We start from the raw sequence: 17,281 nt of genomic DNA, 5'->3' as shown, positions 1-17,281 counted from the left end.
TTTCTTATGATAGAGTTCGTCCAGGGAAATACTGCCAGCATATGTATTTAGGGTACTGCCTGTACTAATCTGTTGCGTTCCAGTTTTGCAGGGTATGGTTTGCTGATTAAGTTGCAGGTACATGGGACTTATGAATATTATGTCTCAGGTTGACGATTGCATTGACAGTACTTACCCCTCAGATCTTTGCAATTCAAAGCACTGAACGTCACTGTAACTGTCATGGGTAGCTTTGTCATGTTGTTTACCACCAGGCATATGACTTGTTCGTCCATCACTTGGTGTCATAAAAAAATACCTCAATACTACCGGAGATCGGTACTACTATACATTTGGAAAAGTGAAAGGTACCGGGAATTAAATTCTTTTTACGGAAAATGCACGGTTGTGTTTTTTATTTGGTGTTGTCCTTCTCGAATAGTTTTTTTTTATAATATCGAGTGACAGGACGGACAACTTTATATCGCAAAATTTGAGTGGACTGCCACTGCCGCCCGTCACTCTGAGACATAAGTCTCATGTGCCTGTAATTTCAACAGCACCCTTACCCGTTAAAACAGGGACACAGTAATGCTGTCATTACTGCTTGGCGGCAGAATAGGTAAGGTGGCAGTATTTTCCTGAACGAACTCTTTCACAAGAAGCTCTACTTCTACTACAGTTATGTATACAGTCGCTTCTCTTAATAGATAAACTCAAAAAAAGTCACCTTATCTACTTCCTAGCCATACGCGCACATTAAATCATGTTACACCTGCACACACTCACCTAACGAAAGGTAGACTACTCAACCCGTGATATTCGAGGCAATAGACATTTACCTCATAGATCGTATTGTTTGTTATCTTCCTTTTATTCTTTCCCTAGCTAACAAGGACCAGCAGCCCTAGCATGTATGTCACTCTATGCACTTATAGAAGTTTCATTTTAAGTTTAACTTAGTTAGTTAACTAGCGGACGGTATACCACGAACTCGTTAACTCTCCACATTTCCAACCGTCATAAGCTTAATTTGCCTTGAAATTACAAATGTACAATTTAGGAAATTCGTAATGGCTATTAAAATACATGACAGCGTCCCCGAGGATATTTCATCCCACACACAGAATCTCACCAAACACATTGAAACTTATTTTATAGAAAATCGTTATTATAATGCGAAGGGGGCTTTTGACCTTTTTACTCCGATAAATTTTGAATACTTTTTATAGTTACCTCTATATTTTTTAAATTACTTTCTTTTCATGTCACTTTATTTTTTATATTTATAATTTACTCGTCGCTTCAGTAGCAGTAGATATCCTTGTGAACAAGTTCGTCCGGGAAGCACTGCCACCTTACCTATTTCTGCCGCCAAGCATTTATGTGAGCATTAATGCGTTCCGGTTTGGAAGGGTAAGGTTGCAGGTGTTATTACAGGCACATGGGACTTGTTATGTTTCAGGATGACGGACGCAGTGGCAGTGCCCCTAAGATTTTTGCGACTTACAGCTTTGAGTGGCATTGCAACTATTATAGATAGGCGTGTCGCTTACCACTGTCACTTGGTATTATAAAATAAGTAACGTACTATTTTACTCTTAAAATCACAATTAAAAACGGCATCTCACGGTCCTTAATTTCATAGATTCCCGTGCACGACTGACGACCATCGACAGCCACACATACATGCACTGCTGTGTACACGTCGTTTTTATTATGGATGAGCCTCTACCCTTGATGTACGAGTGCGAGCTCGTGTTCGAGGTAGTATGAATTGAACGGCAGAATCATGAATCGTGACAAGACTCCTTGATACTTGAGAGCTATGAATATTAGGAGTTTCTAATATTGATTGTAATGAATAGTATGATGTTTTACTACCAATTATTTTTCTGATATTACTCCACTTTTTTGTAATAATAATTATTAATACAAAGATCGAACACAAAGAAAAATTCCTGCGATCAGTAGGGCTAGCACGACAGCGCGCGACTGGCGGGAGAGTGATCTCTATCTCTATGCAATAACAGCGGTATCTCGCGTTTTAAGTCACTCTCGCATAAATCGCGGCCTATCGTGCTAGCTGTAGGGTGTCAGTAGCGTTTTGTCAATCTTGGGGAAATGCTATATCAACTGACCTACAAATCGAGTCCGCATAGCTTACAAATCTTTCTATGCGTTGCGGCAAAACCACAAACCAAAGGCAAAACTGACGCAGCGCAGGTTCGAATCATGTCAGATCGAAGGAATTTTTATTTGTGTCCGATCTTTGTATTATTCATTAGGTACTTTGACTTTATTTTTTACTATAGGTTACAAAAACTCAGCTCTTCTCCGCTCCTCTTATGTAGGTTATGGGCCTTAGAATTAATTACCTAGTTCGCTGGATGGATACAAAGCTGGCATGATGTAATTGAGGCTTCATTTCTCGTTCTCCATAACACGTATTATCTATTCTGTCGCGTTAATAAAAGAAACTCATTTCCTCTCCTACAACACAATGAAGACGTTCAATATGGATTACTAGACTGATCATGCTTATGTTAGATTATTACTTCGATATGCCGTGGTGACTAGTTTCATGGAAGAAATATTATTACAATTGTATTATACTGTGATTTTTTTAAATAGGACAGTGTGGGGAAATCCGATACCATAGAAAATACAAGGAAGCTGTCTAAGCAACCATTAAGTCTTTTTTTGTGAAAACAATTTTCTCAGTGGGATGAAAAAATTGGCGACATCAAAAGTAGGTCAAATTTCATAAAATATTTTTTTCATACAAAATTGACAAAATTATATATTTTTTAATGCTGATTTAGGATGTCTACGTTGTATCGGAAGAAAAAAATGACAGCATAAGTTGGTCAAATAGAATGTAAAAAAAATTTATACCGATGAATAACATTTTATTAAATTTGACCCACTTTTGCTGTCTTTTCTTCCAACACAATAAAATCATTCTTATAAGAAACTGAGTCTATCAGTATTTTAAAAACTCATTCAATTTTATTCATTTTGTATGGAAAACATTTTATGAAATTTGACTAACTTCAGCAGTCCCGATTTTTTCGTCCTATACAATGAAATGATCCTTTCATGAAACTGTGTCGTGTGTGTAGTGTGAAACGACCAGCACTAAAAAAATTTTTTTTATTCATTTCTTTAACAACTCACGCTTGACCAAAAAAAAATTGACTATGCCAACATTGTTTTCACAAAAAAAGACTTAATAGTTCCTAAGACAATTTCCTTGTATATTGTATGGTTTCGGATTTCCTCATACAGTCCCATTAAAACCTGAAGAGACGGATGGATTGAAACCAAACTATTAAATATAACGAGCTTTTAGAGATGCGCTATTGAAGTCTTGTTCGAGCTGTTGACGAAAAAGTTTTGAAATATCTAACTTTATTTATTTGTAGGTTTATTTTATAAATAAATGAAGTTATTAATGGATAAAATGTATAGAGATTATAATACATATCAGCAATTTTATTCATTATAATATATGTAGGATATTTTTAACAGTGAACGTAGTAAACATAGAAAATTGAATGAAGAATTGTTCGTTCCGTCTTATTTTTTTCCATCCTCTAAGGTTCCGTCACTTGATTATATAAAAAAAAGCATTAAAATAAGAGTGAATGACGAGAGTGAAGGAGAGGAATGAGTGAGTGAGAGAATGAAGAGGAAGAACGGTGGTGAGGAAGAAGGCATATTGTAGGCAGGCAGGGTGGAGGTGGCTAGTGCAGTGAGGGTTTCATCGCTGCACTAGGTTCCTTCGCGTTTGGATACCACTTTCCACTTAACATCAGGTGGAGTGGAGTCATTTGCCTGTCAAGTATAAAAAAAAAAAGAAAAAAAAAGTGAGACGACAGAGAGAGATTTTGGTTTCACACTTGTGTTTTTTGTAAGAAAATAAAACGAAGAAGTTACGAACCAAATTTTACGAATTTTATTGCAAAGAACATCCCACCCCATTCCACATATATGTATTCGCATATGCATTTGTATAACACAAATAATTTATCTATGCGATAATTGCGTATGTAGCATTCATAACTTTTTACGGTATAGCCAAACCAGAAATCAACTGTCAGTTGTTCAAAGGTTTTTTATGATACCAAGTGACGGGACGAACAAGTCGTGCGCCTGCTAGTAAGCGACACGCCTGTCTATAGCAGTTGCAGTGCCACACAGAGCTTTAAATTACAAAAATCTGAGGGGCAATACCACAGCGCTCGTCACTCTGACACATAAGTTGACCCCTTCAACACCGGAACGCGGTAATGGTTACATTACCGCTTGGCGGCAGAAATAGATAAAAGGTGGCAGTGCTTCCCTGGACGAACTCTTTCACAAGGAGCTCTACTGCTTCTAGAAGAAATCTCGTTACGACAAGTTCGCCTTAGTATTGTATTTTTTTAAATTATTTTATATTTTCTAATAATTTGTAGGATCAAGAACACACCAATATTGACATTTAAGATTTAAATTCAACTTTATGCCGCTTGCCATAAGAAGTACAAAGTGTCAAGCGTGACGTGCTCTTGACCATACAATAAAGTGTTTACATACGTACATATAAAATAATGTGTGCTGGATGACCTTAATCGTTTTTAATGTTATTATTTAGACTTGTATGTTTTTCATCATTTTAATACTCATAGGTCGCCTCGGAATGTGTACTTCAATTTCTCAAATAAAATCTCTCGTACAAAATGATTTATATTTCATAAATAAGCCGCCGTAAAAGGAAAAACGATTCACGAAAACCTAGTACAAAGTGTACTGAATCCACAGACATCAAAATTGTAAGCTTTTGGGGGTAAAAGCGTTTTCTCCTAAACGATAGTTTTATCAGAAATTATTGGTACTTAACGTTAAAAGCTGCAACTGTCCCTTTCGTACGATAAGGGTCAGAGGGGTGGGCCGTGTTGAGTGTATTCATAGAGTCAGGATAACTAACATCGATACTAGAGTAGAGTTTGGGAAATAAATCAATATCAAAGCATAAAAAAAAATTGTAGGAAATATTTTGCATGGAAACTATTCTGTACAATAATAATAATAATAACGTACACACGCATGCTCCAAGATCTGCACCAAGCATCGATGAGAGTGGACCTAAGGATGAACTTGATCAAAACCAAGGTTATAACAGATTTGCGTCCTAAACGTAATATAAATTTAGGCAACTACCCTACAGAGGTAGTGGACGACTACATCTATCTCGGTCATTATCTATCCGTCGGTCCCGCTTCTCAGTTTAAACAAATTACGAGACGAACTCAATTAACTTTTTAAGTGCCTCCGTGGCCGAACGGTTACCATGCCGGACTGCCATGCAGAGGTACTGGGTTCGATTCCCAGGCTGGGAGAAATATGTTATGGCCTATATTTATTTCTCTCGTGAGTTTGGGTGTAGTTTGTGGTTGTCTATGTGTGTGTCCATGGCACCCGCGACACAGGGTTTCCCTAATGCGGGCTATGTTGAGTGTGTGCGTTATTATTTTTATTATAAAAAAAAATTAGGATGGCTTCAATAGGTTGGAAGATGTGTTCAAGTCTAAAATCCCTCAATGCCTGAAGACTAAGGTGTTCAACCAATGTGTCCTACCTATACTTACTTTTGTTTCCGAGACATGGCCGCTCACGCAAGAATACGTGCACAAGATTCGAGTAACACAAACGTATTAATAACATAATATTTTCTGTTTTTAACCGACTTAAAAAAAAGGTGGAGGTTCTCAATTCGACTGCACGTTTTTTTTTGTATGTATTTTACGCGATAACTCCGGTATTTATGAACCGATTTTGTTTGATTGATTCTTTTTTTGTTGGAAAGAGGGTACCACCTGTTCACGCATGAAGATTCATTTTTATAAATAGCGCCTAAATTTTTTATAAGGATCAATTATTTTAATGGTTGATTTTGCTATTCTCCAATTTAAGGCGTTTTTCTCTCAATATACTTTGAGCAGTGAGAACCGATTTTTATTATCTCCTGTGTCATGTTCCGTATAGTGGCGAACTAGGGGATGAATCCGAGTTTGCGCACTTTCCGGTAACCGATTTCAATAAAACTTGGCAAATAGATGTAATTCCACGTACTGTTGAGGTCAGTTTTTTTAGTACTCTGTACTGAGATTATATGAAATTCACTTGACTTTCATTTTAATTTAGTGACGTCCTAAAGTATAACATTATGAATGAAATCAAAGTATCAACTTGATAGACTCTCGGTGTCGACTTGATACAGAATAACGCGTAGGTGGATACATTGCAGACGTAGACTAACTTGCGGTTATCAAAAGTTATCGATATTCGATAAAATGAAATTTAAGTTTTTTCAGGCCAAAATGTTTTTGTTTTGGGGTTTTTTAATGGGGCTAAATGTAGGGAGAAAATACCTTTTTAGTGTATATCTATTACATGTATATGTTTAACTTTAAAAATACCATATACGATGTTGTAGGGAAGGGAAACACTGCCACCTTCCCTATTTCTGCCGCCAAGTAATAATGTCACCATTGCTGCGTTCGGCTTTAGAAGGGTAAGGGTGCTAGTGAAATTACAAGCACATGGGACTTGTCAACTTACGTCTAAGGGTGACCGGGCGCCGTGACAGTGCCTCTCGGAACTTTGCGTTTTAAAGCTCTGAGTGACACTGCAACCGTTATGGACGGGCGTGTCGCTTACCATCCAACCCACGACTTGCTTATCCCGTCCTTTGGTGTCATAAAAAAAAATATTTCATGGTTTTTAATGTGTTTGATTTACATAAATTCATCAATCAAAGTTCCCTGGTTTAAAATTTGTTGAACACACAAACTAACCTTGAATTATATTCAATATTTTACGCGGTTTTTCAAGTCGGTGTCTTTTTCAAGTTGGTGTAACTTTTGTACATTAATTGGAAAATTGTTTAAGAGCAACCTTGATTTGTGTTGTTCGGCTCTTCTGTAAAATTTTCTCTAAAGCTTTTAGTAGGTTTTGCTCTCTGGGGCAGCCGAATACCATCGTCGTACTTTGATAAGGAACGAACTTTTTGTTTCGTGACGTCACTTAAAGTGCTAACTGAAAATCAGTGCTTCCCAACACATGCATTGCATTTTCCAGCAAATATTCAACACGAGCGCAGCTATTTTGCACGATTTAACCTTCATTGGGTTCGCGGAGTAGCAAATTAATTTACTTCCATTTTTATTAAATTTTAATTTATGCCAACACAGATGGCTCCACGCAAAGTATCTATAAAAATAAACTTAATGTCCTTGTTTAATTTTAATTTTATTAAGTTTTGTTTGTATTTTGTTTCGTAATAGTAAAACGGTGTGAACCTTGTTCGACGTAAAGGTCTCATGAAGACATTTTCCATCCCCGTTTGAGTGTACAAGTATGCAAAAGCTGTATAATAAACCTTTAGCATAACGTTTTTTAACGGATTAAAAGAAAAGGATTGTGTGATGCGTTCGGCTGCCAGGCATGGCGATTTTACAAACTTACCGTATAGCATTAGAATCTATTAAAGCATTTCTTTGGTTTCATTCCATGGCTGGCACCGACTCCAAAAATAAAAATGTTTAAGTGTAAATATTAATTATAATAATTAATTACTATTATAAATTAAGTGTATTCCTACGCAAAAACGCTGTGGGAGTTTCCCCGCAGGAACACAGCATGAAGTCCTTCAAAAGGGGTTTGAGAAGGGTCCTAAAGGGCCGGCAACGCGCTCGTGACGCCCTGGTGTTGCAGGCGTTCATAGGCGACGGTAACCGATTTCCATCAGGCGGGCCGTATGCTTGTTTTGCTGCCTACATAATATAAAAATTAAAAACAATAAGTATCGATAATTTTTTTAGTGCTAAAGTAAAATTTAAAACCTATCAGTAGGTAAATATTTTATTCAAATTATAGGTAATAGGTTTGGATAAGAATTGTCACGTTTAATTGTATAAATAAATCAGAAATGTAGATAGATTGATTAATACGTTATAATAATACTGTTTACAAAACGAAATAAGACAAATATATATGTATAAAAATAATTACGTGGATTGTTGTTGGATTAAATCCCTGTTGTTTTATTTTTCCCTTTTTGGTGACGTGACTGTTTGTGGTTTGCTGATTTTTTTGTTTTACACGGTTGTACACGAAGTTGTGAACAAAACTCAAGCCACACAACTGCACACCCTCTGGATGGTTTATTTATTAAGGCCCGCCTACACGGTCAACTTAGGGCGCGTTCCCATCATGTCGTAACGTTTTATTTATCGTTGAACGACTGTCGCGTCTAACTTGTTCCCATATCACGACTATCTGTCGTGACTGTGTCGTGGACGTTTATTTTATAGTTGTGTGACTGTCGGGTCTAGCTGTTCCCACTAGATCCTGACGACAATTTACGGTAGCCGCCTTGTCGTTTGCACGACAGAATCGTTTGAAGCTGCGATTATCTATCGTCACATTTTTAACGTCGGATAATTGTCTAGTTGTTAGCTAGCTAGCTGTTCCCATTGCCTCGACAGCTTGTCGTCGTAACGTCATAAAAGTCGTGAATGACAGTTAATCTTGTTGTTCTATGTGTGAACAACTTCATTTAAATATACAAGCCACAACACTTTATTCTATACAACTAACTGTCATCACGACATAATGGGAACTCGCCCTTACACAACAGAGCACATAAGGCGCAAATGCAAACATTTACAAATTCGTACTTGCGAAAGTTACCACATCGCAAGACTGTCGAATTAGTCACTTTTTATGATCACGGAGAATAAGAAGATTATCTGATATAAGTTGTATTGGTATAATTGGGTAACAAACACAACAACGGTGGTCTAAGCTTCGCCTTAATTAAAAAACTTCCAACCTTACTTAGCTAATTCCCCTTAACTTGATGTTAAGCTCGGAATTATTGCCTAAACATTGTAAGCGGAAATGAAACTTAACAATATGAGGTTTGAAAACTTTTTTCATTGTCAAGGATTATCTGTGATCCAGGGATGTCAATTTAGGGAGCTTCCTTCTAAGGATTACTTCGACCGCTTAATGTTGATCTCTGACATTTATTTGATGTACAAAATGAATACTATTAAAATGATGAAAATAAATGGCTACTTCAAGGAAGCAAATTTTACCTTTAACGTCTTTTAAGTAAACTCATTTTCTTGAAAATTATGTGCAAAAACATTGTTTTTGTAAGACTCGGGAATTTAAAACAATATAGAGCATTCTTTTTATTTTATCGCTGCTCGCATCGCCTATAAGGAAAGATCTTCCAACATTGGTGACAATATGACGTAATATAATGTTACAATGTAGTGGTTTTATTAAATTAAGTGTCAGGTATTTTCAACTTTTCTTAGAAGTGGTATCTGTACAGTAGTTACTTAGTAGATATACTGATTGAACCTTCAATTTTATACGTGTCACTACTGAGCACCAGTTTTTTAAAGATAGAAAATATTGTGCTATATAATTCAGCACTTTGGTGCAATCCAGTTTGAGGATTGCTTTATTGTATTATATTCGTAATTATTGCTTTTTCAAAGCAAGCAAGCTTTATTGTATTATATTATATTGCATTCGTAATTTTCTCAATCTTGCGACATTTGCTTTCACTTATTGGGGGTAATAATAAATTCCTGATTTCCTCTGGGGAAGACACTTAAAACTAGTATAAATAAGAGGAAAATGTAATCGAAGATCTAATTTTCTAGAGTCGTGCAAAAATATCACCTATCAAATAGGTAACCTATCTTACCAAAAGAATTTTACTCATTGACCAATTATTTTATTATACATATTTTTGCACGACTCTACAAAATTAGGTCTTCATAGGAAGGTTCCATTTGAAATGGAATTTTCACCGTCTTCATATATACGCCATATGTTCCTGAAGTCAATAAGATGCGAGATTTACTTGACAAAGGATCGAGGGATGATTAAGTAGAACTTAACAATAGGAATTTGAGGACTTCCGCAAGAAAGGGTTCACCGCTATTTCTTTTAATGGCGCCAAGTTCGACACCTATGTATGTATATATTGTTTTTGTTTCGATTATTACAAAGGTTTAATTTTTACATGGGGCTAAAGATAGACTTCAGTTTTTTTTTTTCACTTTTTTTTAAACGGTGGTAATGGTGGCGAAGCCATGGCAGCCTGATGGTTTGACTTACCGGCCTCCAAGCAGAGGGTCGTGTGTTCCGGGCTTGCACCTTTTGAGTCTTTCGGAATTTATGTACGAAATTTCATTTGAAATGGAAAAGCTTTCTTGTGAAACCTGCACACACTTGTGAAACAATTTAATGATGTGTGTGAAGTTTCCAATTCGCTTGGAGTCCACGTGAGAACTATCATAGGCCGCTCGTTGTGAGAGAAGGCCTGTGCTCAAAAGTGGGACTATATAAGTTAAATATTATTATTTTAAAACGATACGTATACATAAAAAACCCTGATGTTTAACCGCAGGCCTCACAGGATTCCCCAAAACTAATTATTAAAAGTTGAATGCTGAACTTGTACAATCAGCACACAGCCAACCGCGTCACTAGCAACCTCCATTAAATCCTCAAGCGTGCAAGTGTTAGGGCACGCAGGGCACGATATAAGGTGTGCCATCGTTTGAGTCGCACCGCACAAGTAGTCCAGGTTAGAACCGTCCGAAAATTCCAGTTTGTTCAGGTGGGGACCTGAACCAATTTTCCTTAGGTACTCCAATCAACCTGAGTTCGAAGTCTATTTAAAGACCTCCAGATCGGCCATGGCGATTCGTGTCCAAGAGGAAGACTCTCGGAAGGCGGGACAAACGTAGATGGTATTCCTATGCGCCAAAGATTACCTACCTCGCCTGAACCGGCTCAATGCTCAGATGATCGACACATTTGACAAAACTTTTCCGGCTCCTCAGTGTCTGTTGCACTGTGAAGTGATCGTGCACAGGGTGCCGAGTATCGATGGCACAGGCATATCTAAATAGACGCCGCATGTACGGCCGGTTTGGCCAAATTTAACATTTAGTGATGTATACGTTAGGCAACACTGTTCTCGATTCTGGTCGATTTTAAAAACAAAGGGACAAAAATTATTATGACCTTAGCAATATTATAAAAATATTCTATAACTCTTTTGTTATAACGTTTAGTTTTAGTAATTTTTCGTTTTTTTTTCAGTTTTGTAGTATCTATTCAGTAGTATCTGTAATTGCGATAATTTTTGCAGCACATTGCCTCGAATGTCCGAACATAATGAGCAAATAAATAACGCACACACTCAACATAGCCCCGCACTAGGGAAACCCTGTGTCGCGGGTGCCATGGACACACACATAGACAACCACAAATTATACCCAAACTCACGAGAGAAATAATTGTAGGCCATACAACTATTTCTCCCGGCCCGGGAATCGAACCTGAGACCTCTGCGTGGCAGTCCGGCATGGTAATCGTTCGGCCACGGAGGCAGTTAAAAAAATAATTACATACATCGCCGAATATGTAGTACGAGTAATACAAAAAAATATATAATGCAAAGAATTAACAGTGCGCTGTTCTTACAAAAACCTGGAGTTGGTCATATGTTTGAGTCGTTGTTTTCGAGGACGAAGGTGGTCTAGTTCATCCCACCTAAGATGCTATCCAAATATGCAGAGTAGCAGAGTTAGAAATCCGAGAAATAATAAACAAATCACAAAAATTTCACACGAAGCCGTCATTATGTAACAGTCAGTAGTAACATTTTCATTTGTCTTGCCATTCATAAATTTGATCAATTACCCACAGTAAACCATCTAGTAAAATTAACTAAGACTGTCGCAAATTCATATAATGACGTGCGTTTTCATTATTTAAGTTAATCGATAAGATCTATTACAAAAAGATGTTATATAATACGCTCATTTTATTGGAAGGACAATAATTTTAATATTAGAAGTAACGACTAAAAATTAAAGTAATTAAGTATTTTTTAAGTAATCAACATTTTTAAAAAACAATTAAATAAAGGACTAAACCGTCTTATTCTAGTATTTTTCTACTATATTAATACTACGACTACTTGTAATCAACAAATACTTGAACAAAAATTATTCTATGGAGAATCGATTAATTGAATGGAATACGCGCGTTTACGCGTATTCCGTTCAATCAATCGATTTAGAGCGACCGGAAGGAGGTTTTCATCACTAAATAGTTCTTGTGACGTTATAGTGGGTACAAAAAATGTGCCACGCTTGGTTTTCATACAAATAGCTGTACTTGCGGCCTCTATCTATGTGGTCTGTGATCTAGATATATGTCTGTGGTCGATGGCCATTTTTGCTCTTTCGCAAGATGCCACCACATTTCTGCGGATGTTTGGCGGCGCTATGCCAGCTAGTGGGTACAGCAATCTTACCGGGGTCGGCTTAAGACAGCCAGTTATGATCCGACAAGTCTCATTTAAGGCTGTAACCACTAATTTTGCATAGGTAGAACGGCTCCAAACAGGGCATGATTGAGGTAATAACATTAAAAATAAATATAAAAGGATTTGTGGCCACCTTGGGTCTGGTAACACATTATTATCATTCAGTCTTATCGGATCGTAAAGAAATTAAATGTGAATTAGATAGCTCGAAAATATTCGAAGAGACATTCTTGTAGCAGTTTAACAAAAAGGCCCATTCATTCTCGATTATACCCAATGAGTTACATTCGATTACTATTTTTGTTAGAGTCTTGTTTCCCGTAAGCCTTCGACGAATTGTGCTAAGGCACACTACAATAGACAGATTAGATTAACTTAGATCTCATTTAATTTTTCAGCCGTTACTACCCCACAGCAGGGCAAAGACCTCCTTCCCTTTCTCCACTCAACGCGATTTAACGCCGTCACAGGCTAAGAACTCATATGAGCATGTACCTCACGCCATCTCCTTCTGGGTCTTTCACGTCTCCGTTTTGCCTTTGGTGAGATCCACTCTATGGTGATCTTTGCCCATAGCTCGCTTGACATACGGTAGATGCGTCCGGCCCAGTTTCCTTTCAGGCTAGCGACTTTTTGACCAAACCTCAACGATTTGTGTTTTGGAGCGCAGTACTCGTATACTGTTGAGTACCGCGCCTGACAATTTTACTTTAAAGTTACTCGAGTGCGAACGTCTGACGGTTCATCAAAGACTAAGTTTGAGCTCTGTAAGTGACAGGGAGAATGTGCATGTCCATGAGTTTTCTTTTGAGGTATAGCAATTCCTTTCATCAGATCTTTCATTGTGTAAAAACTTCTTCAGATTAGATGTAAGAATGTTAATATTTCTTACTACTACTAATAAACTTAGTAACTTGATATCTCTTATTGTTACAGATAAAAAAATGCAGGCAAGTGTTAGTGTGAGTGCCAAAAGTGTAGTGCCAATGTAAAACCATGGGGTGTACACCGAGTATGCTCCTGGACCACAAAAGTCGTCGCCGCGACAGTACCGGATCTCAAGAAGCTGCTCTAGCGAAAGTAGCTCCTACACCAGTATGCAACAAAGCTGTCCAAGCTGCCAGGGCTCCGAGAGCTTCATTAGAGTCGGATGGTTTCAGCATACAATTATCGAGTAAGAAAGACAGCTATGTCTCTCAAATGGGAAACAATTTTGCAACACAACTCCATATCAAACGGATATCAGGTGAGTTTTGGTATTTATAATAAATATTGCCAATGATTGATAAGTCCATGCCCAAACGCACCGTTAATGGCGCGATTGTCTTTGAGGCGTGGTCATCAGCATTGCTATGTGAAAAATACTGAAATCAACTCCACATCATATTTTTCTACAACATTTATATTTCGACTACGTTTGTAGAATTACCGCTACTTACTAGAGTTATATAAATGCGCGTCTTAGGGACACGATTAATATAATTTTCGGCGATTCCCAAGAAGTGGTTTGGTAAATTTGTAACTTGTAACTATTTTGAGCAAATGTGAAAACAACAATATTATGCAACATATACTATTGAAAAGTAGATACTCAGTTTGCGCAGGGATATAATAAAGTAATATTTTGGCTGTTAGGTTTTGTCCAAATTATTACTTTTCTCAATTTAAAGCTACAATTTTATTGCCGCCAAACACAAAATATTCAACGCCGTTAGTCGTTGATTCTTTTTCCTCGCTACTTTGTTCCATTTCGTCTTCACTTTCATTAGATACATTAACATTTTCAGTAAGAGTTGGATTCTTGATCTCCATCTCAATTGTGTTGTCATTATTGTATTTCTTGCTTTCTTTGTTATTTTTATTTTCAGTTTTATCGTTCACCGCTTGTTTAAACTCTTTATCTTTCAGTTCAAACAAGTTATCATCCAGTTTCAAATGAAAATTTTGTTGTTTAATTTCGCTTTTTTGAACACTTTTGTACCCAATACTACCGTTTCTACCCACTCCTGTAGCCAATATATTAAGAATTCTGTCAAAAGCGCTGGTCATCGACTCCCCCGTGCAGTTTATTCCTTCTGGACAGTTGACATCGATGACTCCACGAGTAATTTGACTCAATATAGGATTTAAATTGTCAGTTGTTACGTTAGAAGTTTTTATTCTATTAGTAGACTCCTTTGGCCATTGCTCAGCTAAATCTTTTGATCGAAGCTTTACGCTTGTACTCGTAATAATAACACTGAGGACCTGCAAGGAAAAAATTCAACATCTATACTATTAATCAAAGTATTCAAACGGTGAAAACCATTAACATCATAGGTAACTGTGCTAACTAGGTAGCAGCTAGCTACTTTACATTAAGTAATGTAATAAAGATCTAAACGTTATGGAAAAACTCACCAACGTTAAAATATTAGTTACTGCCATCTTCGTTTACTGACCAGTTCTGAAATATTGAAACTTGATTATGGATTTTGTTTTTCTTAATTTGGCTTATTTCATGGATTAAAACTTACCAATAAGTAATCTTAACTTCATTAATTTTGTAAAGTGCGATTACATGACGTGACGTGGGCTTGATAGCTAGTTGTGTATTATTTACACAGAATAAGTAAGTACGATTGTAAAGAAGACCACACATCGGACCATAAAATGTCGAGAATAACATAACTGTAGGAAAGCACACTTTACAGTTTTTTACATCGTTCACGTTGCTGAAAGAATTGATCTTCCATTATACTATTTACAGCTTCAAATTAATTTTATTGTTTCCTTATTTAACGCATTGATACCTAAAAATTGTAGCCAGAAGTAAAAAGAAATACTTTACTACGATATCGCGAAGAAAATAAAAAATACGCCAGAGTTAATGAAATCGAAATGTTGTTCGCCAAAAATAATCACGAAGAAATTTTCAGGCGGTAACTTTCTTAAAGAAGATGAGTTCAAAATAATAAACAACAAATTGAGAGGACATAATACTTTCGATGCTAAACATAATAAAAGTTAGTCACTTTGCACAAGCCGACGTTTCAGGTCTTCATGTTAAAATTGAATCACGAGAACCTGTTCTCGCTAATATAGCTAACGCATGCAACGAAGATGTCTGCTAGAGTTCCAAGAGCTTCGTTAAAATCAAATGATTTTGGCGTATTAATTATTGAGTAAGAAATATAACTATGCATCACGAGTCAAAAATAATTTTGCAAGGCAACTTCATACCAAACGGACATCAGGTGAGTTTTAGAATTTATAATAAATATTGCAAATGAATGATAAAAATCTGTGCGCAGACGTATCGACAGCACCGGGGTTATCTTAGAAATGTTGTTAGAGTTGATAAGTTTGAAAGGTTTTAGACCAACGCACACTAAACTTCACATTTTTTCCACGACATAAGAATTATCTGCTATATTTGTACTTATGTTTGCGAATTGTAAACAGAAGTAGATTTGAGGATATTTTTTTTTACATAATTTTCAATGATTATTAAAATATAGAACAGCAATTGAATAGAATAGGCATTTATTGCAACGCCAGAACACATAGATACAAAAAAATATTGATAACACTTAGACAAGCAAAACAAAATAAAAAGAATTCATTATCAAAATAAAAAATACAAAAAAAAAAACAACATAGGATACGACAAAACAGTAAAAAAACCAAAATAATAAATATAATGAGTAAAAATTTTGTACTGTCATTTGTACGAATGTCGTTGTGGCGTATGCAGAAGGACTTCATTCAGTATAAACCACAGCCATAATTGACTGTGGCACTGGTTTTCAATGAGCCCTGAACAGAGATGAGTGATGGATGTGTGTGTCGTGTTAATTATAGATCGTAAAAGTAAATAAATATATTAAAAATATATAAATATACCTACTGTGTGCACTTATGGTGTGGTGACTTAATTACGTGACAAATAAAATTATACAACTCGATCGGTAAGAGTCAGGTTGCGACGAAAGATGCGCGGGCGGCACGGAAGGGGAAGCTATTCTACGGCCAGCGCAACGCCGATCGCTCGGTTGTTTTGTTTACGTTTAATTGGTAGTATGCAATATCTACCATTGAATACTACATTGGCTTTAATAACTAATATTTAGACACTTAGGTTTGCTCTAAATATTATAATAACCTGAAATTTTTCTCAACGCAAAACAATTGTATTACTGCCAAACAAAGAATAATCGACGCCGTTAGACGTTGGCCCTTTTTTCTCAATATTTTCTACCATTTCATCGTCATTTTTATTAGCAGCATTGAAACTTGCAATTGGATTTGGATGCTGGATCTCCATCTGAGTAATATTACCATAATCGTACTTGTTAGTCTCTTTGTCGTCTTGATGTTCAGTTTTATCGCGTTTATTCCTATTCTCTTTATCTTCCGGTTTAAGCGTGTTATTGTGCAGTTTTACTTTATATGTATCCATATTAATTTTATGGATTTGTTTATCGTCACTACCAACCTGATTGTCCTCTTTATCTTTGAGTTTGAATATGCTGTTGTTCAGTTTCAATTTACTTTTTACATTTTTACTTGAATTTAGTTGTTCATCGTCGCTACCATTTTCTTCATCTTCTTCTTCCATTTTAAACATGTTATCATCTAGTTTTAGTTTATTATTGTGTTGTTTGTTATCACTTATTTCATGACTTTTGTAACCAGTACTACCAGTATTACCCACCCTTGCAGCAAATATAGTATTTAGTACTTTATTGACAGCGTCAGTCATGGGCTTCCCCATGCAGTTAATACCTTCTGGACAGTGATCGTTGAGGATTCCTCGAGTAACTTTACTCAGGGCTGTCTTGACGCTAACATCTGCTAATTTTAATGTTTTTATCTTATTGATAGAGTGCTTTGGCCATT

The 17,281-nt window shown here is 36.4% G+C and overlaps 1 protein-coding gene across 1 annotated transcript in view; it reads left to right on the top strand.

Moving 5' to 3' along the window:
* The window catches only part of LOC113231013 (high affinity cAMP-specific and IBMX-insensitive 3',5'-cyclic phosphodiesterase 8), a 448,718-nt gene that overhangs the window by 126,805 nt on the left and 304,632 nt on the right, over positions 1–17,281 (top strand). The window contains exon 2 of the mRNA XM_026465153.1: positions 13,337–13,646. Within this exon, the coding sequence (XP_026320938.1) occupies positions 13,397–13,646 (250 nt within the window). The 5' untranslated portion in view covers positions 13,337–13,396. The remainder of the gene's footprint in view (positions 1–13,336; positions 13,647–17,281) is intronic.

The sequence above is a fragment of the Hyposmocoma kahamanoa genome, unplaced genomic scaffold (genome assembly GCF_003589595.1).
Source record: "Hyposmocoma kahamanoa isolate Upper Pololo Valley unplaced genomic scaffold, ASM358959v1 64, whole genome shotgun sequence".
Taxonomy (NCBI): domain Eukaryota; kingdom Metazoa; phylum Arthropoda; class Insecta; order Lepidoptera; family Cosmopterigidae; genus Hyposmocoma; species Hyposmocoma kahamanoa.
The sequence above is the reverse complement of the archived record's forward strand: the minus strand, read 5'-3'. Positions and strand labels throughout refer to the sequence as shown.